General features: G+C 41.4%; 1 protein-coding gene across 3 annotated transcripts in view; it reads right to left on the bottom strand.

Annotated features, from left to right (window-relative positions):
- The window catches only part of CD6 (CD6 molecule), a 40207-nt gene extending 20101 nt beyond the window's left edge, over positions 1 to 20106 (bottom strand). For 2 of the 3 annotated variants that reach the window (XM_088664741.1, XM_088664749.1), the window contains exon 1: positions 19876 to 20106. In XM_088664741.1, coding sequence (XP_088520867.1) covers positions 19876 to 19930 — 55 coding nt within the window. In that variant the 5' untranslated portion in view covers positions 19931 to 20106. The remainder of the gene's footprint in view (positions 1 to 19875) is intronic. The other variant, XM_088664744.1, reaches the window with a different exon arrangement.
- Positions 20107 to 26008: the final 5902 nt, after the last annotated feature.

Raw genomic sequence — 26008 nt, 5'->3', positions numbered from 1 at the left:
GTTTCAATGTCACTCAATTCCTCGTTTTTCGAATCTTAAATTCAGTTCACCACACTTCCACATCAGTATGTGAATTATCCCCACCCCACCCCTCTCCAGGCCTCATGAAAATTTGTCAGCACTTTTGTGTTCATTTCACCTAATATAGACACTTCTGTGTGTAATTTTGCCTAATATACATGTTGTTGCAAGCACTTACCCCCTAATATAATGCATTTTTGTATATTATTTTCACTGATATATGCATTTCACCATATATAGGCATTTTTGTACACCTTTTTCAGTTGAAGAACCACATCGCAAATTTTGAGAAGTGTGAATTTCAAAGGATGGCTGTGTTTCAGTTTGAACCAACTTTCTGCCCCATTTCTATTCCCTCAGTTGATACTGATTAAATGTACAGTACAGTAGTTGTAAAAATGGCCTTATGAAACAGCCCTGGAGAAACTACCAAAGATATAAAAGGGTTTAGCTGTTCGGTACGTAATACAGTGATACCTCGGTTTACAAACTTAATCCATTCTGAAGTCTGTTCTTTTCTTTTTTTAAATCATTTTTATTAAATTTTCCGAATTAACAATTCAATCAAATCACATTAAATTATACATATACATATCCAAATATTCTGTCAAATTTTATATCTATCTATCTATCTATCTATCTATCTATCTATCTATCTATCTATCTATCTATCTATCTATCTCTTGGGACTCCCCATGCTTCAAGGTTTGGAGGGCTCTGATCTGTAAGTCCGTTCTTAATCCGAAACTGTTCTTAAACTGAGGCACGCCGGTGCCCTTCCACTGTTCAGATTCTGTTCTTAGACCAAGGTAAAGTTCTCAAACCTGGACACTACTTCCAATTTTGTGGAGTTTGTAAACCGAATCGTTCATAAACAGGACTGTTCTTAAACCGAGGTACCACTGTATCTCTTTTTATAAATATCAAAAGTTCAGTATCTTTTTGCATTCAACAAGCATATAAAACCCATAGGGATAAATTACAATGCTACCAAAATGCAGTTCTTTGTGGAAACTGCACATAAACTGTTGGTTCCAAAAATCAATCTTAAAAGTAGAGATTGCAGCAGGAGGGGTGACTCTTAGATACGTATATTATTAACACAGAGTTAAAATATACAATCTCAGTCGAATCTGATTTTTGACACATTTTTATTTTCATTTTTTTCTGGAAATTTATTTTTTTAAGTACGTTAAGAGATCATATTTGCATTAATAAATGAAGTTTTCTATTAAAATGAAACTGTATTATAAATGCAAACTTATTCTTCACTATTCAAATCCTTGATATTTATTCCAGCGGATTTGAAGCCAGCATCCTGTTGTTTTATTTTGTCTGTTGCTGAAAATCAGAAAATATTTTGTAAAACAATATTTACAGTTTACACCAGCCCTGAATTACATGAAACGTGAAATAACAACATTAAGCAAATCGGCATTGCGAAACTCAAGTGCAAACAGCATATCAAGACCATTGGTGAAATTATCAGATCTGTTTCAAATGCAGCTTTTAGAGCTAGTCTTCAATTTCATGCACCACCACCACAAAATTGAGTCTCACAATTTGGGGAATATTTAAAATGTTATAGAACATCTATTAATATTTACAGCTCAGTTACCCAAGATGCCTTTTCCTTTTGTGACATTTCGGCCATTGCCAATGGGAATGCCACAAAAATGGCTCCACATCTGTTTAAACCTCTGATTTGATGAATGATTTCTATATTCTTCACGAAATGTAGATGGATGGTATCATAAGCTGCTTCTCGACAGGCAATTCTCAACACTATGCGTTCATTGCTCTTTGTCTACATGCAGAATTGCAGCAGTGTTTCCACACTTGCAGAAGTTTTGTGTTTTGTGCGTGCTGAACCTCACACAATGTCCTTCCACGTGTTTGCAAGGTTCCTTCCCACAATTGCTGAGGAAACAAGGACTGATCATAAAAAGATTACTATGTTGTCCGGACACCCTGTAAAAACTGTGAATTAATGACGCATGACAATTCCAAAACAAATACTGTATATTCCTGCGTATAAGACTACTTTTTAACCCAGGAAAATCTTCTCAAAAGTCGGGGATCGTCTTATACGCCGGGTCATATTTCTTATACGGTGAGTATATCCCAAACTCTATATTTTAATTGGAAAAGTTGGGGGTCGTATTATACGCCAGTCATCTTATACGCCGGAATATACGGTACCTTGTCTCGAAGCAACTATAGTCAGCTTTTTGTTGTCCAAGCAGATGCCCTTGGAATGCAGGGTGAGATTTATTGGCTGGCTGTGTGTGTGTGCGTGTGTGTGTGTGTGTGTGTGTGCGTGCAGCTGAATTGTACCCTTTTCTTCCCTAGCCACAGGACTATGTCACATCCACAAATGTGGATGGAACATTAGGTGATGTTCACATGCAAAACTGTGACACTCCTAACAGAGAGGCAAGTCCATTGCAATTCTGCACAGAGCTTACAATGGAAGAGTAATGAATGGATAGTATTAGGAACTGTCCATCTAGAAGGAACGTACATCGTGTGGACCACCCCACCACTGCTGTAAAATATGAGTGAACAAGGTATAGCAAATCCACAATGAACACCTCATCTGGAAGCAGTCATAGACAGGATCGCTTTTCTGTATAAACCAGAGACAAGGATGATGTGGGGGTTGGGTTATGTATTAAGTTAAGCTAAGTCAGGAGTTTAACACTCCTGTTTTCTGATCAAGACGTTCTGGGGCAAATGCCCTTCTCCTCCCGGTCAAACTGCAGAGAACCCAAAAGGTGCAGCAGATCAATGAGAATTGGCTTATTTTCTTTGGTGTTTGGGTCCACCAGAATTAGAATGGCTAAGCTGTGCTAAAGGGAGGAGCAAACAGAAGTTGGTGTGTGACAATATAGACTACCCACCCAAACAGCATCATATACTTGGCAAACCAACCACTCCCAAAATGTACAAATCAGCTCTAATACATGAGCAGTACCTGCAGATATATAACAGGTAATTTTTTACTTATCAGATTTTCTGCAGGGAGGCGAAATCCAGATCATTTTTTTAATTTTTTAAAAAAGTTTGGCTAGCATTTTGATAATGACATTGTATGGATGCTGAAAAAACTTGTGGGGATGAGTACCACCAATTTCGCAATAAACTCCCATCTGAAAAATCCCAATTTTCAAATACAAACCCAGATGAAACTGCAAGGAGAAATGCAAGCTAAACAACAAGATTCTCCTTCTGTGGATGTCTTTTACTTTAAACTTTTACTAATGAAGCATGCTAGGAGATAGCCGTAGACCAACTTTCACAAGGACAGGTCATTTGATTCTAAGCTTATGGCAAGTTTTACCCCCTATTTGTGTGAATAACAAATCCAACTATTCAGGTGCCACCACTCCTGCATAGTAATCAAATCACGCTAGGTCACAATGGGAATTAATTTTCCATGTGGTTAATTGTTGAACTCATAGCCTCCCCCCCCCAATGACCTGAAGAGTGTTTAAAATGACTGACATGAACTGAGTGACATTCTTATAGAATATTAATATATGTATGGATCAGCTGATGGTGGATTTTGCTTCACTGCTTCATAGACAGAATAAGAAATAAGAACAATACATTTTGAGAACACAGGTCAGTTTTATGAATTTATAATGTACCATATAACCTCTTTGAATCAGTAGCTCCTGTTGCAAACAATGAGCTCAATCCACCAACCGCTGCTACTGATTGCACAGAAGATCTTTGTGTGAATCATCCCACACGTCTTTCTGTCCACGCAAACTCCACTAAGATGAACTGAAACTGTACAGTAGTAGCAATGTCAATCACCTAGATTCAAGGAGGCCAATCCACATAATGGAATATGTTCCTACATAAAAGTATCAACTCCATCCCAGACTGCAGGACAAGTGCTTCTGCTCCATATGCATCGTAAGCACTTTCGGCTCAAATGTCTCTGATCACGTAAGGACCACTGATGTGACTGCAACTTGCATGGCAGCTCCACATTCTGCTCTAGTAGTGTCTGGGCAGTTCTTCACTGATGCCATGCTATGCCCAACAGGAAGCCATCAGAGGCACAAGTTGCAAGAAGGCAATGTCTATTTAAAATTGCAGGGGACTTCGATGAGCAAGATTTGCTTCTGAGTAGGGAGATGGGCAAATATCTCAATTTCAGTTTCTCACTTTTCCAATCTGAAGCTCACTTCCCCACATTTTTTTTTAAAGTCTTCATGAAAATCCATCAGCATTTGAGTATAGTTTATTGTGAAATGTGACCTCGACTGTCTTTTCTGACATGCTGTTATTATTATGAAATCTGGGATACAGCTCATAGAATTGTAACCTTGGAAAGCATCCCAAAGATCATCTTCTTGCAAAGATCAACTGGCCCCTACAAAGCAGGAATATGCAGCTGTCCAATACGGGGATTGAACTTGCAACCTTGGCATTATCAGCACCATGCCCTAACCGATGGAGCTAGGTAGATCAATATTTCTATGCAATGCTTAAAATCTGGGGTAGAAAATGAGGTGCCGATATCCAAATATTCATGGTGCCATGGATGCCAGAACAAAATAGCTGTCATGGCCAGCAAAAAAGGAGATATTGATACTCCATACTGCCATAGAAATTCCTGTTTTTAAATATATTTGCTGTAAGAAGCAGTGAATTTCTTGTGATGTTGATTCCTTTTCTTTTTCTTGTTTCTTTATTATTTTTTCGGTGATGTTTTTCTAGAGAAAGAGGTGCTGGAACTCGCCACCTGTTCTCCTAGAATGGCAATGGCACACACCTGAGAGGTGCCGCAACTGAGTTCCAGCAAGTTCTGGCTGAGGAAAAGCCCAGATTTTTTTCACTGCAAAATATAATCCAATTATATATAATGATAGAAAGTCAGATACAACGTCAATGGAGAAATAAAGCTCACCCTACTGGGCACTCAGCAGGTGTATTAGCAGAGGATGTTGGTTTCCTGTGAGATATTTTAATTTTAATTGCACATGTTCAGTATCAATAACGTTTTTCAAAATCATCATTAAAAATGAGTCGAAAATGCACAAATGATGAAAAGATCAGTGGGACTGATCTGCTGCAAACATATACCACTGAAGAGATGCTGTACCCTTCTTGTCACATCACCAACTATCGCTATTCCCTTGCCAATTGATTCAAAGCAAGTAGATTGGGTAATTGAGTTTCAGATAATGAGAGATGTGCTGTACAGTATATGCACCGTTGCCAAATAGGTGCTGTCAAACACTGAAGGAAACAACAGGGTAGGAAGGAAGGAAACCTTTTATTATTCTCTCCTTATTTTACTTCTTTTAAAAATAATACTAATCCCGCCCTTCTAAAATGATTCATAGCAACTTGCAACTAACTCACTGCAAACAAGGAAACAAATCAAAATCACACAACAAAACCAAAACTGCACTTCTGCAGAAACAGAAAGATGCAAATGAGTACACTGTAATCAAAGCAGCAAAAAACAGAAGAAAGCAGGAACAAATCGGTAAGCGTACACACCACACAGCTAAAGCACATTGCTACACTGTGTACCCTTCACAGTGCTACAATTCCCAGCACCCTTATCAAATTATAGTTCCCAGGACACTTTGGAGGAAGTTACGTGCTTTAAATGTTTGGTGTGTACGGATGCGAAAGCAGGATTCACTGACCACAAAGCCTCCTTCAAGCACTTAGTTTTAACCTGAAGACTTTCTTGCCTGGGCCAGGTGGGCCTCCATGGGGAGGCAGTTCCATAAGTTCGGCACCACTACTCAAAAGTCCCTGCTCCTAGTGGAGACCCACTGAACTTGATGGGAGCACATGGTGTGGCACCTCAGATGTTGAACCAACTGCACAAATGTGCTACTCTCCAATTTATGTAGTAAGGAAACATTAATTAAATGTAGCACACACACAACATGCAATCCATGGAATTAATGAAAAATTGTCAGTTTTGTACAAATGCTTTCTCTGCAGTGGCTCCCTGTCTGTGGAATGCTCTCCCCAGGGAAGTTCGCCTGGCGCCTTCATTTTACACCTTTAGGTGCGAGGCAAAAACGTTCCTTTGGTTGATCCAATTTAAATCCTTTTAAAGTGTTTTTTTGGGGGGGGGGCTATTGGGTTGTTTTTATTTTTATTAGGTATTTTGTGGTTCTATATCTTGATTTTATTCTGTGAACCACCCTGAGACCCCCGGGTGTAGGGTGGTATATAAATTATAACAACAACAACAACAACAACAACCATCAGCTCCCAGTTTTATTCACGTCCAGTTTGTAGGCTTTCCAGAGACATTTGGATAGCCTTATTGAAAACAGAACTAGAGTGAAATTTACTAATCCAGCAAATCTCTTACACAGTTTTGGTCCCTGATTATTACGGTATAGACCAAGCTCTCAGTGAAATAAAGGTAAAGGTAAAGGGACCCCTGACCATTAGGTCCAGTCGTGACCGACTCTGGGGTTGCACGCTCATCTCACATTATCTGACTCAAAAATACTTTCAGAATTAACTTGGTATCTCTTGACTCATCACTTACTTGCACCACTGTGGGGTAATGGTTTGAATGCCCGCCTAGGAGACTAAGGTTCAAATTCCCACTCAGCCGTGGAGTTCGCTGGGTGGCTTTGAGCCTGTCACTATCTCTCAGCCTTCCCACCATAGCGCTGTTGTGAGGACAAAATGAGGAGAGGGAGAGCCATGAGCTCCTTGCAGCAAAGGTGCAATGGAAATGTAACAAATAAATAATATCAGGTAAAGGACCCTTGGACAGTTAAGTCCAGTCAAAGGTGATTATGGGGTTGCAGCGCTCATTTTGCTTTCCAGCCGAGGGAGCAGGCGTTAGTCCACAGACAGTTTTCTGGGTCATGTGGCCAGCCATGAATAAACTGCTTCTGGCTCAACGGGACCCCGTGACGGAAACCAGAGCACATGGAAAAACCGTTTACCTTCCCGCCACAGTGGTACCTGTTTATCTACATACTTGCACTGGCATGCTTTCGAACTGCTTGGTTGGCAGGAGCTGCGACAGAACAGGAGCTCAACCCGTCATGGGGATTTGAACCGCCAACCTAATAAATAATATCAACGTGGACCAAAATGGTTTTCTGAGGGAGGAATTTCCTTCTGACAATCAATTTTGGGAGGGGGCGACCTGCGGCCTTCAGGATTTTTCCACTTCCATTTCTTGTGTTAGAATCATAGAGTTGGAAGGCACCATGAGGGTCATCTAGCCCAATCCCCTGTAATGCAGAAATATTTTGCCCAACATGGGGCTCAAACTCATGACCCTGAGATTAAGAGTCTCTTGCTCTACTGACTGAGCTTTCCCAAGTTATTGCTGGGCACCTATTCCCATTTACCAATAACTTCTGGAGAGCACCACACTGACGGCCTGGGCAGCAGAAGGGTAATTAAATACTGGAGCAAAACCAAGAATAGCTAAAAAGATCAACATCCATATTATCTGAGATGCATATAAAGCATTTGAATAGATTATAACATGGTAATTCTGTCTGTATTTATTTGGACATTGAGTCTTAATGTTTGTGTCTAATGTGGCTTTCTCTTGAGCAAGTGTGCTTAGGATATACACATCTATGCCCTCTTACTTGGCAATGCATGTGCTTATTTGATTTGCAATTTTCACTGATGCTCACTGAGCTAGAATTATTCAAATTGTTTTCGGTGACAAAGCAGTAAGCAAAATAGCCGAGGATGTTCCATTAACCTTCATGCTCCCATTAAAGTCAATGTCTATCACAATTAGACAGGAGCAGGGGATATAATAAAATGTAATCTCTTTATACTCTGATAATGCGGCTATTCCATCTCTGATCCAGTTGTATCTCTTCACAAAACCCTACAGATTATCCCTAGTTACAGCCTTCATCACCCAGGGCATAAAATCAATGAGCAGAAATAGAGATTATTGGGCATTAAATATATCTGCTCGCCGTACATATCCATGTACACAAAATTGCAATTTTTATTCATTCCTTGGAAATTTATTCTCATCAAATACTTAGAACTAAGAATATATGCAGACTTGTCAGTGAACAATATGAGCTCACAAACAAAAAGAAAAACCACAGGTGATTACGGTAGGAAGGATCACTGTAATTAAAATAAATGTTGCCTCAAAATTAAGTTCTCAATGAATATTATACCAATATTTATCTGATAGAAAATTTTGGAATTATTTGTCTAAAATTATTTATACTGGTGGGGAAGAAAAATCTCAGTGAAGGAAAGAAAATGATTGACTAGGAGAGATATAGATAGATAGATAGATAGATAGATAGATAGATAGATAGATTGTGTGTGTGTGTGTGTGTGTGTGTGTGTGTGTGTGTGTGTGTAATTACAACTCTGATTATTTTCATTAATATATTTTCAAAATGAGAGCAAAAGACTGGACAGCTATTCCATTGCAAGCTCCATCATGAATGCTGAATAAGAACAGATTAGCCTCTATTACAGATAAACCAATTCTTTGGCTAGCAGTGTGAACTCAAGACAAACAGAATCATTTTAAGCTCCATAATCCCCTCATTTGCATCCATGCTTTATAGTACAAACTTTAATTGGCATGAATAGCATAAGAATAGAATGTTACTGTGAGTATCAAAGCCTTTTTACAGTGTAATCCAATACATTTCTGCTCAGAAATAAGAACTCACTGACTTCAATGGACCATACTCCCGGGTAAGTGTGAAGAGGATTGCCGCCTTAAATTCGTGATTTCCCTCCCTCTGCTTGTAATTATGTTTTATAACAAAAAACTATAACCAATGAATCAAAGCCCTCCTCTCTTCCGTTTTTCCCACCACAACACTTTTTGCATGAAATAGATAAAAGAAAAGCTTTATTAGGCAGCACACATATTGGGGAGTTATTTAATTCAGAATATTAAAATAATTTTATGTTATAAAAATGCTTTTCCTATCACAATTTGGGGTTGGATGTTGCAAGGGAAATCTACTCTTACCGTTATATGAATAATCACTCGTTTTATGTTTGTTCCAGTTTGAAAGACATAATCTTTCAAGCTTTAATATATAGCAACAACTAGCTTTTGTAATCTTGGGTGCCATTCAACTCTCCAGATAGCGATCCACAAATCAGAACAATGTTTGGATGCACAACCTAGCCCCCTAGTTAAGAACAAACTAGATGTAGTCCCACTGTGTGTGTGTGTGTGACTGGGGGTGCAATGCTGGGGTGTGTGGTTAAACACTATCCATGGCATTTTCCTGATTCAATCCCCCCCCCCACATTGACTATTAACTGCAGGGGGGAAATATAAGTACAGTACCTGTAGGTCTAAGAGCAGCTATGTGTGTTGTTTACATCAGGAAAATAGCCCTGGCAGGGCATTTAAGGTAACAAACAAACTAAATAAATAAATCAGGAGATCGGACATGGATTTAATCCGTTTTGGCCCTCAGAAACTTCAAAATTGGCACATTTGGTCAGACATCATAATGGATAGCAAAGAATTAGCTACTTCCAGGTGAGATGAACTTCTTTTCATTTTCGTAATAATTATCTAGGACAGCATAATAACGTGGTTACTCTTTCTCAACGAAATATCAGCATCCATTAACTGAATATTTTAAATAATACATACAGTACATTGATTTTAAAAATGAAATGAATTAAATAAAATATAACCATCTCTCAAGAAAAACGTCCTAGCAAATGGAGAAAGTGCTTCAAGAAATCACGAAAACACAAGATCAGTCCCAGTGGGTCAGACCATTGAGTCTAAAAGATCCAGTCTTCTAGAGTGTTTGGGCATTTTGTTCTGGCCTGCAACAGCTGACACTGAAAGGAAAAGGCTTTCATCATCCTTGGTCACTTATCCACCAGTTTCTCTTCTTATTAACAATCTATTTTAGTAATGGTCTCATCTAAACTTCCTCTGCTGCAAAAATAACCGGCAGGCGGACAAGGCAGGGAGGAAGAAATAACACTTTCTGTTTTGGTGTGTCTTGTTCTTGAACATCCTAAGCCAGAATGGAGGCCTATTTCTTCTGTTTTTCGAAGAACCACCCTTGGGTGATACAGGAGCAGGATGCGGCTGGAGGGTAACAAAATGTTAAGATGGATCAAATCCCATCAGCAAAGTATCAGCTTGGGGTGTGTGTGTGTTTCCCCTTTGGGGTCAATAGATTAGATCTCTAGCTGTTGTAAACAAAACAAATAGTCAGTTCTGAAACAATTAAATCAAGGGCAGTCAGGCTGTCTACTCAAGGAACTTTGGGTCTGATTAAGAATGATGACACTTGAAGCCTCCTCTCGTAGCCAAGTTCAGTGGAAAGGTCAGACACCAAAGGATTGATGGATCCAAAGTCTAAGGTCAGGAACCAGAACACTTGAAAAATGAGAGTTAACCATATTAAACTGAAGAACTCAAAGCACCTGGCAATAAAAACAGCCTCTGATATATTGTGACCATGCACATTGGCCTACAGACAACCTTCCAGGCAGCTGCTTCAGTTTCTCCAGCAGTGAGTACTGCCTGCAATTGTTTGCACCAAAAGGAGGGCTTGGCTTCAGAAATCAGGTCACTGTGTCTGCCTGTCCGCTGCACACTTGGGTATTATTCTGTATAAGCCACTTAGGTCCAAGCAACAGGGCACCACCCCTGCTTTCCTACAGCCTAAGAGAACTCCTTGTTACAACTGGGTTATTTTAGGCTAAACATTTTTGTCTCTCTACCCACCCCGTCTCCTGGAAGGCTGTACCCTGGAGGGCTTATGCCATTTTAGTCTCACTCTCTTTCATGCTAACCTGACGGTCTCTCTGCTATAGCCTATCAGCTTTCTTTCAACATAAAAGCAGCATCTTTTCAGAACAGGAAGTAAATGGCCTTGACATAGTAAGGATTCTCCCCAGCCCTGAAGCACTTCGATGTTTATCATCATCTAGCATCACATGGTCTGAATTAATTACCCCAGTTCCCATTTCTGAAGATTTATCCCACTGAATAAAGCCAGACTGCTTCCACTACGATAGGAACATAATCATGTTCTTTTAGGTTAAATCGTACCGATTTACCTGCCTCGTATTTTCAAAAGCGAAATCGCAACCACAAAGTAAGATCTGATCCCATATGGCCTTCCACGCACAGAAGCTGCCAGACGCGCCGCTCCTATCAAGATAAACTCACAGCGTTTGGAACCTATTACAGCTCATCTGCAAATCCCTTTTCACTGATATGCTACAGATCAGCCAGAGGGCAAGATTCTCTGGCACACCAGAAGGAGGGAAATACTGTATATTCCGGCATATAAGACAACTGGGTGTATAAGATGACCCCCAACTTTTCCAGTTAAAATACAGAGATTGGGATATACTCACCGTACAAGAAATACGACCTTTTCAAGAAACCAGAATCCTTCCTACTGGGTATAGTCGGAAAAGAGATCCCTAAGAAAAATGTACTTTTTTTTATGTATGCCACAACAGCGGCAAGAGTACTACTAGCCAAGAACTGGAGGTCTCATGAACTACCAACAGTCGACGATTGGCAAATGAAGATGATGGAGTATATGGAGATGGCTGAGATGACCGGGAGAATCCGTGACCGGGGAGAAGAAGCGACTGAAGAAGATTGGAAAGATTTCAAAATATATTTGAAAAAATATGCTAAAATTGTATATTAAGATTAGATTTAGAATTCTATAGACACTGTGGATTTAGAGAATATGTCAAGTAGTTAGAGGGATGAAAGATTTGAAATAATTTGAAATTTATATAAAAATGTATAAGAAATTGCTAAAGATAAAAATGAAATGAAACGCAGATTGATGGAACCCGAGGAGGTCTCTACACATAGTGTTAAATGAATTTGGAGCTAAATTTGGATTATTATTTTTTGTTCCTTCTTTTTCTCTTCTTTGTTGTTGTAAATGTATTTTTTGTATGTTTTTGTTATTCCTTTGTTTATAAAATTAATAAAAATTATTATAAATAAAAAAAAGAAATACGACCCGCCATATAAGACGACCCCTGACTTTTGAGAAGATTTTCCTGGGTTAAAAAGTAGTCTTATACGCAGGAATATACGGTACTATTATCTTGTTCACCCTGACTGAAACTTGTTCCTAGCAAAGGTTTACCGCTATCCCAAAAGCACTGGCTGCACGTCCTTAGAAAAGCCTGATTTCCATAATCCACCAAAGAATGAATCATATGGCCAGAGGTCAGGCCCCTGGCTGATCTAAATTGGCAGAGCTTGACTGCTGCTTACTTAGCTGTACAAAAACAAACCGGTAAATGCAAGACAGGAACCTTGAAACAAACAAAGCATCAGGGATGGCAATTGTTGGCCGTTTCAAAATGCTCCAGATCCCTTTTTTAATCTCCCGGCTCCTGGACTACACAGGCAAGCAAGATAAAATGTACTGCACCAGTTCAGACAGCAGGGAAGAGATGTCTTTTTTCTATTGCTCTGCCATGTTAAGAAAACTATTGAAAGTCAAAAAGAAACTCATTGGAGAGAATATTTCAAGCCTAGCCTTGGCCCTGCTTTGCTAGCTTTCTACTTGTGGTGAGTTTCTGGACATATTACATATCCTCCAACATTATCCGATGAAAATAGGTAAAGGTAAAGGGACCCCTGACCATTTGGTCCAGTCGTGACCGACTCTGGGGTTGCGCGCTCATCTCGCATTATTGGCCGAGGGAGCCGGCGTACAGCTTTCAGGTCATGTGGCCAGCATGACAAAGCCGCTTCTGGCGAACCAAAGCAGCACACGGAAATGCCGTTTACCTTCCCGCTGTAGCGGTACCTATTTATCTACTTGCACTTTGCCGTGCTTTTGAACTGCTAGGTTGGCAGGAGCTGGGACCGAGCAATGGGAGCTCACCCCACCGTGAGGATTCGAACCACCGACCTTCTGATCAGCAAGCCCTAGGCTCTGTGGTTTAACCCATAGCGCCATCTGCGTCCCTAATCCGATGAAAATAGGGACGTTCTATTCTTTTATCAATCATAATAATAATAATAATCATCATCATCATCATCCCCTGTCCATATGACTGGGTTGCCCCAGCCGCTCTGGGCAGCTTCCAACATAAATAAAAATATAATAAAAACATTAAATATTTTATTAAAAACTTCCCTATACAGAGCTGCCTTCAGATATCTTCTCAAGGTTGTATAATTACTTATCTCCTTTGCTCCATCCCCTCCAACATTTCTCTGATGAGAATAGGGATGTCCTAAGGAGAAGCAGGACATTCCAGGATCATATTAGAAACGGCTTCTGTAAATCCGGGACTGCCTCTGGAACATAGGGACACTTGGAGGGTCTGACATTAACATGTATGATTCTCCACTTGTAGTGCAGTATCCCATTCTGCCATCTCAGGGTTCTGCCACCACATTTGGCCGTATCAGGGCTGGCCCTACCATTAAGCAAAGTGAAGTGACCACATCAGGCGACAGGTGCCAGAAGGCAGGGAGTATGTTTTGGAGGTGTGCCACATAGCACACCCCATAAGGCAACCTACCACCTTCAAATACAGTGGAGGTCATGAGGCAATCACCGGTGTTGAAACTACATTCAATGGCCTGTTCAGCTCACTTCTGTACATGGAATGTGGGAGGAGGGAGCCATCTTGTTATTCGGCTCAGGCAGCAAAATGCCTTAGGCCGGATGCAGACCACACCTAAAGTCCCTACCTGTGTAAGCTTTCCAGAGGCACCAGGTACATTTACATGGGTTAAACCACAGAGCCTAGGGCTTGCCGATCAGAAGGTCGGCGGTTTGAATCCCCGCGACGGGGTGAGCTCCCGTTGCTCGGTCCCAGCTCCTGCCAACCTAGCAGTTTGAAAGCACCTCAAAGTGCAAGTAGATAAATAGGTGCCGCTACAGCGGGAAGGTAAATGGCGTTTCCGTGTGCTGCTCTGGTTCGCCAGAAGTGGCTTTGTCATGCTGGCCACATGACCTGGAAGCTGTATGCCGGCTCCCTCGGCCAATAATGCGAGATGAGCGCCGCAACCCCAGACTCGGTCACGACTGGACCTAATGGTCAGGGGTCCCTTTACCTTTACCTAATTTACATGAGCACTGACTTCTTTGTGTCTAACTCATTGATGGTGAGACCACAGGTACAAGAAGGCTTTGTGCAGTTCTGGTCTTCGCCTTGCCTCAAAAAGGATATTTTTAGAGACAGAAAAGGCTTTTTTTTAAGGGCAACCAGAATAATCAATGAGTTGCAGAAGCTCCCCTTTGAGGGGAGATTACAACATTTGGAACTTTTTTAGTTTAGGACAAATGATAGAGGTCCATAAGATTGCCTATGGATGTGTTTTTCTCTCACCCTCGTAATACTAAAACCCTGCGATGCTGAATTTTGAAAGACTCAGGACAGAGAAAACAAAGTATTTTTTTCAAAGAATGCACTCCAGCTACTGAATTCACTCTGAAAAGGTGCAGTGATGGCCACCAACTTAGATAGCTTTAAAAGAGGACTGGACAAATTTGGGGAATAAAAGGTTCCCAGTGGCTAAATAGCCGTGATGACTATATCTTACCCCCACTGTCAGAGGCAGAATGCCCCTGAATATCAGCTGCTGGGAATCACAAGTGGAGAGTGTGCTGGTAAACTCAGATCCTGCTTGTGGGCTCCCCATAGGCACCTAGCTGGCTGCACTGAGAACAGGATGGTGGTCTCGATGGGTCTTTGGCCTGATCCAGCAGAGCTCATTCATATGTTCTTTCATAGTACTCTAGTGGCACACTCACCTAGGCAACTGATCACTCTTAGATATAATTACCATGTGATAATGCACATGTATGGTAAGTGCATTTAAAAGTGACCAGGCCCATCTGGGAAGCTTATATAAGTAAGGGTTTCCCCTGCGGCTTGCGTCAGTCCATGGCCTCACCTAGCATAAACGGACAAAACGATAAATGATTTGATGGCCTTCATCAAAGAAGAAATGGCTAACCTTCTTGCAAGGAATAACTGGACTAGAATTTCAACAGAGATAGTAGAAAGCAGGTATTCAGCTACTGGCACGGGACACCAGGGCCCAGCCCTACCATGAGGCAGAGAGAGGCAGCTGCCTCAGGTAGCAATTGTAGAGGAGGGGCGTATGGCTCCAGCCCTCACCATTCCCCTGAGTTCGCTAACCTGCTACATCCAGGTGCTGTGTAGAAAACACTGTACTATCACCAGTGCTGAAGTAAGATATAACTGCCAGTCCAATTGGATTTTATATATGGGATGGGAGGGTGCCATTTTGTCCTTTGCCTCAGGCAGTAAAATATCTTGGGCAGGACCTGCTGTGCATTCTGCATATGTTGGCCATCTTATTCAGGGCCAAACTAGTCAGTCGGGGAAACATTTGAGCACATTCTCTCCTCTGGTTTTTTTTTTAATAAATAAATAAACAGCAACCATAAAAAGCCGGGCAGCAGAATCAGACCCAGGCAATAAAAATGTCCCCATGCATACAGCAGCTTTGGGTTAGTGATTTTCACCAGGATCATAGCATAAGACGAAGGTGTTACATCTTCTTCACCATGCTGAGAGGTCCTGATCCTGACAGCTGTCTCCCCCTGATTGCTGCTTATTTTTAAAACGTGAAGTATATTTGTACATTTAACTCATTGTTTAGTTTGTGCGGGCATAAAGCAGGGGCATAGCAGAGTGAACTCAAAACACAAAAAGTAAATAAGCCTCAGCTAATTAGCCTGAGCTTCAAGAAACAAAAGACAATGGTCAGATGATTGGCTTGGCGGGTGTTTAAATAAATTTCAAGGAAGCTGGGATTATTTACCCCTGTTGCAATTGAATCTGGCCCACCATTTCCCAAGGAACTTATTTTAGAACAATTCAGGATTCATCACTGACCCCCCCACGCTACACACAAGCCTGCAACTAGGTTCAGTTATGGATTTTATTATAGTGTTAATTTAATTGCTCATTTAAAAGGAGATGGAGATGGAGGCTCAAGCAAGGAATGTTGTCAAAAGACAGGGAATAATAAAAAATAAGCAAGTATATTAAATTAAAACATGAGTTTTGTATTGGTAGAAATAATTGTATTTACAATCTTGGAGATTAAAAAACTCAATTACGTACTGGAAAATTACACACGAAAATTGCACACGAAATTGCACACGAAAGCTCATACCAAAATAAAAACTTAGTTGGTCTTTAAGGTGCTACTGAAGGAATTTTTTTATTTTGTTTCGACTCAGACCAAACACGGCTACCTACCTGTAACTAGTACTGGAAAATTGATCTACTTTCTTACTGCATTGATCAACACACCCTTATAGTTTACGTTGCAGGGGGGATTTTTCATTTCCTTGCTGCTTCTCTTATGTGGCCCCAATCCAGAGAAATATTCCCAAAGACTTATGTTGCACTTACCATTTCAAAGATGGATCTAGTCAGGACTGCAGAAGTATCTGTATGGGTCAAACTAGACAGGACACTAAATGGGTCACTTGAAAATGCTTCACTTTTTGTAAACCGCTTTAAGGTATTTTTTAACAATCAAACAGTATATAAATTTTACAAGATAAATAAATAAAATGTATCAGAGTAGTTTAAAATTTGTAATAATAGACATTGGGGGGGGGGGATTTCATCTGGATTGCAATGTACAGAGAGGAGAATTTAATCCTCCCCTTCCTACCAGTGTTCCTGACAAAAACTGCCTTTCATGCTGCTATTTGCCTTAGAAAACACACTTTAATTGGTGCCAATTAGATTTCTGTTGGGATCATGGCTGCAGTGGGAAGAGCTAAACCTCCCCTTCCTGCACTCTAAGATTCCAATGAGAATCCACCCAGCCATTATTGCAATTTAGAAATTCCCAGACCTGCTTCCAAGTTTGGCCGTCAGCCTTAATCAGCTCTCAGGTGAGACAGGTATTAGGAGGAAGGTGAACCTTGGACATGAAACAAGGTCAAATGCAGCCCTTCAGTCATGTATGGAAGCCCACTAGGGACAGTATAGGCATTTTTGGTTTTGCTGCTTGCCTGAACAACAGACACTGTCAAGTGTCTGGCAGGACAAAATGCATAACTGTTGCACTGCAGCTGACTTGATGGGTCGTAAGTTGTTCAGGCCTGCATTTAAAAAATCAGTCAAGACCAGAATTTCAGTCACTGTAAAATGGGAGACCTGCATTAGTTGGTGGCTGGGGAGCACTTAAAAATAAATAAAAAGTCTTAATCCTAAACACAATGAATAGAATTCCAACAAAATCTCCATTATTTTGGGTGCTACCAGACTGCTGTTATTTTCAGATGGGATTCACTTACATACCGACAACTTCAGGTTGTGCAATCAAAGTTGGTTTGGTACTTTTGCTCAACAAACTCGCTTTCCCCCCCAAAACTGGATTTTTCTGCAATGAGGAAAGTGGTGGGAAAATGCCACAAAAAGTGGAGGATTACAATGGCTTGAGGCAATGTTGCATAAGCTCCCCACAAATAAACCAGAGTGAATGCTTCATAAACAGCCAACATGGTTTAACTTCTGCACAAGCTTTGTGCAAACAAATCAAGATGTGTGCTCAATAAACAGGTTGTCTAGAAAAGACCTATATAAGGACATCCATACAGGCATCATATAAAGTAGTACATATTGAATGAGACAGAAACGGTGTTGGTCCCTTTCTTGAAAAAAGAGCTCTAAAAGCCAAGCAGAGGTGTGATCACAATTTTCCTTCTACTCTGGATTAATGAATCTGTAATAATGACTACACCCTGGTTGGGTGTTCACAATGGCGAGTGCTGTTTCGAATCATTACTGTCTCCCCCCTGCCCCCCATACAGGCATCCATCAATAGAGCCTAAGGAGGCTAAAAACAAACAATCAATACAACATCAACACCAACACCAAAAAAACCAATAAAACAGTTAAAAGAACAGTGCTAGCAAAAATGCACAACAGTCCAAGACTTTTTTGCTTCCTGAGGCAGAATAACTAATGGTGCAATATCACTCTCCCCACTTTTAAGGTGCAGAGTGCCCAAAATTGGCTGAGTAATTTGGGCACTTTATTTCAAACAACCCAGGCAGAAAATCTCACAGGTTTTTTCCCTGACGGTCAAAAAGTAACAATAATAACCTTTTCATGACACTCGAAATCAGCTGCCTGAGACAACTAGTTCACCCTACCTAATGTCAGGGCTGGTTCTGCATCAGCCACCAAAGGCTCGGGAGAAGAAGAACTACAGGACTACTAGATTGGCTTGCATGAGTGTCACTGAGGAATTTATTCTATAAACAGGGTACAATCAAAGAGAACGCCCTGTCCACTGTTGCTTCCTGTGTTATTCATATAAATGGTATTAAAGTGATGCAGTACTTAATTCTATTAATATGATGGTCTAAAAGCCAGGAGTGGGGATGGTGTGGCCTTCCAGATGTTACTGGACTACTACAGCATCTTTAACCATTGGCCATGTTGGCTGGAGCTCATGGGAGTTGAAGTCCAAGAATGTCAGGAGAACCACAGCTTCGCCACATCTGGTTTAACCAGGCTAGTAATATGCATATATGATTTTTTCCCCTCCTTTTTGAACAGCACAATGTTCTCCTGGGACTACTTTTATGTCCATTCCTGCCCCGCTTTTTCCAATAGGCTTCTGCCTTTTAATCTTCATCTTCGGTTCGCTTTACATGCAAAGCTGGGTAGTATTTATTAAGCAACGTAGACTAGGAAATTTAGCAATTATGGGGCAAGAATTTAGATCCCCTTATATATTGGTGACAGGCTGAAAAAAGGCAGCAAAGAGTAGGACTAAAATAACAGGCCTTACAATGGAGGGAAGTAAGCAGTGGTGTTCCTCAAGGGTCTGTATTGGCTTGGGAACCCACATCTACTTGTTTATACATGATATAATGTTTGGGGTGAGAAGAGAAGTGGTCAAGTTGTGGCCAGCCACCTTTGGTACAAGGTGCTAGACTAGGTGGATGCTTAACTCAGCAGGGCACTTATATTCGTAAGAAATCGCTAGTCAATTCCCTCCTTCGTGATTCATGTAGTGATAATTGGAGACATGAAGCCCTCTTCATGAGCTAAATTTTCAAGAAAAGAAAAGAAAAAAGGCAAACAGCTGAAAGAAGGAGGAATTCAAGACAGATTCTTGTATCCATCTGTTTCTACCAAGCTGAAAGTGGGCTTCTGAGTTCAGATGCTCATATTGGGAATAAATGGAAAGGTGTTGCCTTTTCAAATTACAGCAGGCATACCCCCTCCCCATGTTTCCCCATATTTGGAAAAATAGTGAGAACAAGTGGGCATAAAATGCCAGATTGGTTTCTGAATAATGAGGACACTGTTGGTCCAGGACCAGAACAGTAGACCTGTCATCTGTAGACCACTTGGTCTGATATGTCAACTTCACATCTCAAAGAGGCTGACATTCACTGTCATTTGATGTCCATTTTAGAGACATGAGTAATGAGGGTGAAAATTAGTTTCTTTTCCCATCCTTTGGGGTATGGGTATTATGGGTATTAACCAAAATCTTCCCCCCCCCCCGCTTTTTGCCAGCAGGAAGTGGGATCACAAATGAATGGTCTCTTCTTGACTTGAGAACAGAACAAAGAAAACAGAAAAGTGGGCACCTGAAAGCCTCAGGTGCTGCAAACTGGTATTGGCCTCAAAGAAGGCAGCACCAGATGAGCATTCATCTACCACAGAAAGCCGGGCCAAATGTTGTGGATGGCAGATGGAGAGATGCACTGAACTGTCATCACATCTAAAGGACTTACAGAGAAAGCTGAACAGAGCCAGAGAGAGCCAGCATGGACATAAATGAAAATACGGAACCAAGCGAGAAATCGAGAGAGGTACCTTTTCTGATCGCCATTAAGGAAAGGGTCATTAGCAGCACATCCATCAGGTCCATCGTGCATGAGAGTGCACTGACTGAACAGCAATGATCTTCAGAGCTGGGGAGAGGAAAAGGACCAGCACGCTCTTCATTTCATTCTCCTCCTGACGTAGTGATTAGTTTCCATACAGTAGTTTATTTCGTTTGCTTGTGGTTTCAATCGACTCAGGAAACTGTCGTTACAATCTTAGTCCTGGTGGCAACTCAAGCAGAATGAAACATGAAGCAATGTGAGAAAATGGTATTGGGGGTGGTGAGGGGGCAGGAAAGCAAAATGAAACCCATGTGAAATAATACTGGAGAGTAAGATAGGCTACCACAAGCCACCAGCATTAGGATGTCCATCACTACGGCCAGGCGTGTCAGGAGTATGGGCAGGAATCAGGCTCTGGGGCCAGTAGTGCTTTGCAGGACTGGGGCCTGCCTCAGCTTGTGCTGGAGAAGCAAGGAGTGGCCACTCAGGTGAAGACCTCAGCTTGTGCTGGAGAGGCAAGGAGTGGTCACTCAGGTGAGGCCACTTGGATATATCACTGCACCTGGTGGCAGGAGCTGGGAGGGATAAAAGCTCAGCATTTCCCTTCAGCTCTTTGCCACAGCAACACTATCCCTGCCTGGTTGCCTCTGGCCTCTTGCTCCTTGGACCCTTGCCAATGCCTTGATCCTCAACTCTTGGACCTTTGCCTTGCCGACGCCTTGCTCCTCGACTCCTAGACCTTTGCCTCAGCCTTGCTCCTTGACCCTGCGACTGCCTGCTGCTGGACCATCAGCCCTGCACCTGTTCCTGCTTCTACATCACCATCTTCCCTCTGGTCCTGACGTCCTCAGTCAGGGCTTCAACCGACCGGACCGTGACAAGGGGACACACACAAAGAACCAAGGCCCTGGTAGTTATACACATCGTTCCTTGTCTCAGAAATAGATGCTTCTGGAGTTGTCTTGTTATTTTGGCTCCAGGACCTTCTTGTTCCTCCTTCCTCTAGAGGCCAGACATGTGAAAGAATAGTGTTTTTGTTTTGTTTTGTTTTTTGTTTTGTTTCAAAATTAAGATACTGATTTTTAAAAAATACAGAGCAAGAAACAAATCCCCAATCACCACCTTCCTGCTCCCTGGTCAAACCAGCTAGCGATATACAAATCATCCCAAAGTGCTTTCCCATATATATCCCCATGTGCCAGGCAGGCAGAAACCATGTTCTTTTGTTGTAGCATATACCCTGTTTCTCCTAAAATAAGACATACCCATAAAATAAGCCATAGCAGGATTTCTAAGCGTTTACGCAATATAAGCCATACCCCGAAAATAAGGCATAGTGATAGGCACAGTTCTGAAGGGCACCAAGGAAGAGGCTAGGCTGGACATGTAATAAAAAATAAGGCATCCCCTGAAAATAAGCCACCGTGGGTTGTGGGGTTTTTTTTTTTTTTTTTTTTTGAGGAAAAATAAATATGACGGTGTCTTACTTTCAGAGAAACACTGGTATAATAAAACTGGACCAAATTAAATAGAATTTGCCAGGTGTATGTCAGATTTATTTGCATACGCAGCTTGTGGGTCAACTTTTCCATTAATGCCAAGATCCAAGTCTGGATAGTCCAATCCCAAAACAAGTCTCCAGCCTGGGTTCTCCGGTACTTGGCAACCGTCAGTTTAGCTGCTATGATAGGATATATAACTAAGCCTTTACAAAGCAGTGTTTCGACATCGGAATCAAAAACAGAAAGAGCAAGCCTGGTGTCAGGTGAAAGTTTTTGTTTAGCTATATGTTCGATTTCCTGAAACACTTCACTCAAATAAAGCAACTTTGGAGCAAGACCACTGCAGGTAATTTTAAAAAGCTGGTTGACCTGCATTCTCTCCAGCAGCTGTTATATCCGCTACTCAATATCCTGCTAAGCCGCTATAGATAGAAGTGCCAAGGATGGGTAGGTTTAATAGTGCTTTCCTTGACTCTAGCTGAATCTGACCAAAGAAGCAGAGCAACCCAGATTGCCTACCATTCCTAATCAGATATAGGCATCCCTGTATCACCTTCCCAATACTTTTTAAATTCATAATTAAAACCTTTAGGTGTCTGAGCAAGCATTTTGTAAAGCTTCTTTTGAATTCCAAAGAAGTCAAAGATCTAGTAGCATGCCTTTTGATCTCAGGGTGAGTTATTAAGTAGAAAGTATGATAGATATGTATGAATATTGGTCACTGACTATAATGAAGAGATTGATTGATAAACTGATAGATATGTATCCGATGAAATGGAACATCTTTTAATTTGGTTTGAATCAGATCACCCTTCAGAAGTGCTGGCCTCGTTTAAATCACCACTTTCTCATTTCCTGAAAATATATCTATCTGGGTTCTGAAATAAAGGGTGTTCAGTAACAGGTCATGAAAGAGAGGGAAGGTCCAAAAATCTAACCATGAGATCTGCAGATCGCCCTGGATCATTAACAATATATTTTTTAAATGAGAGGCATTGTGCTATCACTGAAGGTTTGGTAAGGGCAGATATTTTTGACTGGTTGGAGCAAACCAAACTGCCTTTTGAAGTCACAGCCGCTTTTTGCCATTTATTGAGGGGAGACTTGTGTATTCACAGGAGAATAGTTTGAAAAAGAAAAGGTAATTTTGGAAGCCACGTCATTTTTATGGCTGCTGTCCAACCCAGGCAGGACCAAGTGGCAATTTTCCAATTTTGTAATTGGAGTTTGAATTCTGAAATCAGCCATTTATAATTTAGGGTAAAGTCAGTGTCCACAAAAATGCATGTTATTATTCATGAGATATTTTTTAAAAATGACAAATTCTTGTGGAAATGTGGAGAAGTGATTTTTTAAGATTGGAAAAATGAGAAACTTCGGGGACTGAAATTGACAGATGCGTCTATCCCTAACCACAACCCTCTCTCATCAAACCAGTGTTGTTGTTTTTCTGGGGGGGGGGATGCAGGGTTACGCATACCCCTAAACATTTTGTGAATCTTTGTACTTTTGTCCATTTACTGTATTTATTTTTCACAAATTGAACTATAAAATGGTGATTTTCTTGAGTCAAAATGAGAGTACCCCTAAACATTTTTAAAAGAAAAAAAGCACTGCATCAAACCATTTGTTACCTGTAGTAACATTTCCAGTTGAATGGACAGCACATCCTGTGGCCTTTAATCTGGTGCTCTTACCCAGATAAATTAGGAGGAACCACAGACAGGCAAAAGTATGTCACCTCACCTCACACTTTTAAAGTTACTTCTGCCCTAAGTCCTCTGCACAAAGCAAACCACCACATGCAAGGCCCATGAAGTTTAACTGCTGCCCTCTAATGGAGAGCAGTCAACACTACAGAAATGCATGGCTGCATGGGGCTGCAGGGTTGACATGATATCGAAGACATATCGACCCACAGCAAATCATTATCTTGACCTTACTTTGGACATGATCTAGGAGGCTGCCACACTGTCATTTATTGTGAACCTGGTAGCTGCTCCTGTATGCAAGTTCTGTGCAGCGTCCACACAACTTTGTACTCATCAAAATGCCCTCCCTGCCTGCCTGTCTCTCACACACAGTCCATATTTACCATTTCTGCCTTTTTTGTTTTTGTTCCTTATTGATTTTCTGCAGATATGGTAGACTTCTCGCATTTTGATGAGGATGTTGTGTGGACACTGTGCAAAACATCCATGCATTTAGCAGTGCCAAGTCCACTGCTGTGAGGAAGTCCCCCGAAGTCAAAATAAAGTACAATGGCGGTTTCCCTTAACCAACGGAACTTAATTTGAAAAGACCATCTGAGCATCACTTGTCACTGTAAGGAAGCAGACAGTGGGGCTTCCAAATCTTGTGAGAAGTGCTGGCAAGTGAATGTGCTTCTGCTTCTTGCAGTTCCATTGTACTATCCAAAGGGAAATACAAGCGGGGCGGGGGGGCGGGGGTGTGCAAGCCATATGCTTGAGCCAGTGCAAGAGAGTGGATTTTGTGCCAGGAGACACATGGCCCTAGTCATATACAAACACAATCTGTTGCGGGTATCAATCTGCTTGGTTGTAACTCAGCCACAGAGGAGAAGAATCACTGCCATTTTTTAAATTTGGAATGAGATTTCCATATCAGATGTCCCCCTCTTTATTTGCTTGTTAAATTGGATACAACTGCCAGGCAGAAAAGGGCAACCCAAATAATCCATAGGCTGGAGAAACAGATGGCAGATTTCTACAGGCACTTTCAAGCCTGCCTTCACAGAAGAAAGAAACAAAAGATGAGAATTCTGCGCTCAGAAAAGCATTGTTCTGCAGTCCTGTGGTACTGTGGCTTTCATTCTGCCCTTCCCTCTATAGATGTATAATCTAGATTAGACAGGCAAATCTGGAATAAAGGCAGGAGGTGGAGGATAAATCTTTCCATCTAGTAGCACCATGATTGTTTCTCCTGTCTGTTCAAGGCAGACATGGGGGATCTGTAGCCCTACAGATGTTGTTTGACTACAACTGCTATCAGCGCCAGATAGCACAGCTATGGTCAGGGATTGATGGGAGCTGTCATCCAGAAAGAGTGGCTTGCCGACACTTGGTGTAATGTTTTAATACCATAGCCATTTGGGTAGAGGGAAGCCTGTCCACAAAGGAGCTGAAGTGGCTTTGCTAACTGCAGGAGGAGTCTGTCAAGACGTGTAACAGCAATAGCCATGACTGACTCCCACTGCAAGTTACATGATGACCCAAAGAGAAGGTCTGCCTATTGCACCTGGAGACTAGTCCCTCCAGAACGTCCACCACAGCTATAACCTTGCAGCTGCCTTGCACCCCCTCCAGCTTCATTCACATCAACATTCCTCCCTCCCCATGACGCCCAAAAGGAAATGTCACTCTTGATTATTTGTTAATTACTCACCACCCAGAGCCGATTATTGTGGAGGCACAGTAGTTAATGGCTGAGTTGATTTATACATCTTTCAATTTGCCACTTAACAGCCCCTAGCAATGACTGTCTTTACAAATGCCTCATTAAATTTCATTTAGTTAAATGTCTTTTGCCTTGTTACACAAAGGATTTTTTAAAACTCTTTTTTGGAAAATAGTTTTCTCAGCTGGTCGGTACCTATTTTTCTCGTTATGTCTACAGGTTACAAGTGTATATTGGATTTGTAGCGGAACCTGCCAACTTTGCCTCTCACAGTGCCTTGTTACTTGGCAAGTAGATCTTGTTGGTACCTATTAAATGCTGAAATTGTGGAAATTTTAGTAGTTTTGGAGTGGGACACCTTGAGCAACCCTAAAAGATTAAGACATCCCAAAATGGGAAAAGGAGAGGCAGCCTCAGGAATATGTCTTTTGAAGGTCACGTGTATTTCAAGATGTGTTTTCTTTAAGTTTTCATGGGGGCGGGAACCCTGATTCTCTGCCCTATTAGCACAGCTTCCAGGGTGGTTAACAACCATAAAAGCAATCAATGCAATGAAGCGAAAACATCGGCACAATGTAATTGGCAGCGCAACCCTATAGATGTCTACTCAGAAGTGCACCCTGCTGAGGTCAATGGAACTAACTTCCAAGGAAGATGATTATAGAACTGCAGCCTAAAAGAGCAAAATGGAAACAGCAGGGGAAGATAAAAATAGGTGAGCATAACCAGCAGAAGAACTACTCAGCTGGCATTTAAGAATGCTGGGGGAAATGGAAGAAGAAAGCTCTCTGACTGGCAAATAAGAAAGGTGTGAGAGTGAGGCACCAGTCCAGAAGGGAAGCAGTCCAGAAGTGAGGCCAAAAAAAATGAGACTGAGGAGGTAATATGTTTTAGCAATGGGATATGTACAGTCTTCAGAAGGGAAGAGGACAGGATTACTGACATTCCCTACATGAGACAGCTACTGTACTAGTTTCTATTTTCATTGATTCAAAGTATTCAAAGCTACTTTTTGAGGTTAAGTAGCGTACAAAAGAATCTATGAGACAATGACATGTCATAGTGGTGTACATTATTATAAGAAGGCTTGTCTGAAATACATAAGCTCAAGGTAGAGAACCCTTTTTATTTCAAGGGCTGCATTCTCACAGAGTTATCTGCTGGGGGCCACATACAAGCAGTATGTAGGGCCAGAGGCAA

This window comes from Zootoca vivipara, chromosome 1 (assembly GCF_965207765.1).
Source record: "Zootoca vivipara chromosome 1, rZooViv2.hap1.1, whole genome shotgun sequence".
Classification (NCBI taxonomy): Eukaryota; Metazoa; Chordata; class Lepidosauria; order Squamata; family Lacertidae; genus Zootoca; species Zootoca vivipara.
Note: the sequence above shows the minus strand (reverse complement) of the source record. Positions and strands in the feature narration are given on the sequence as shown.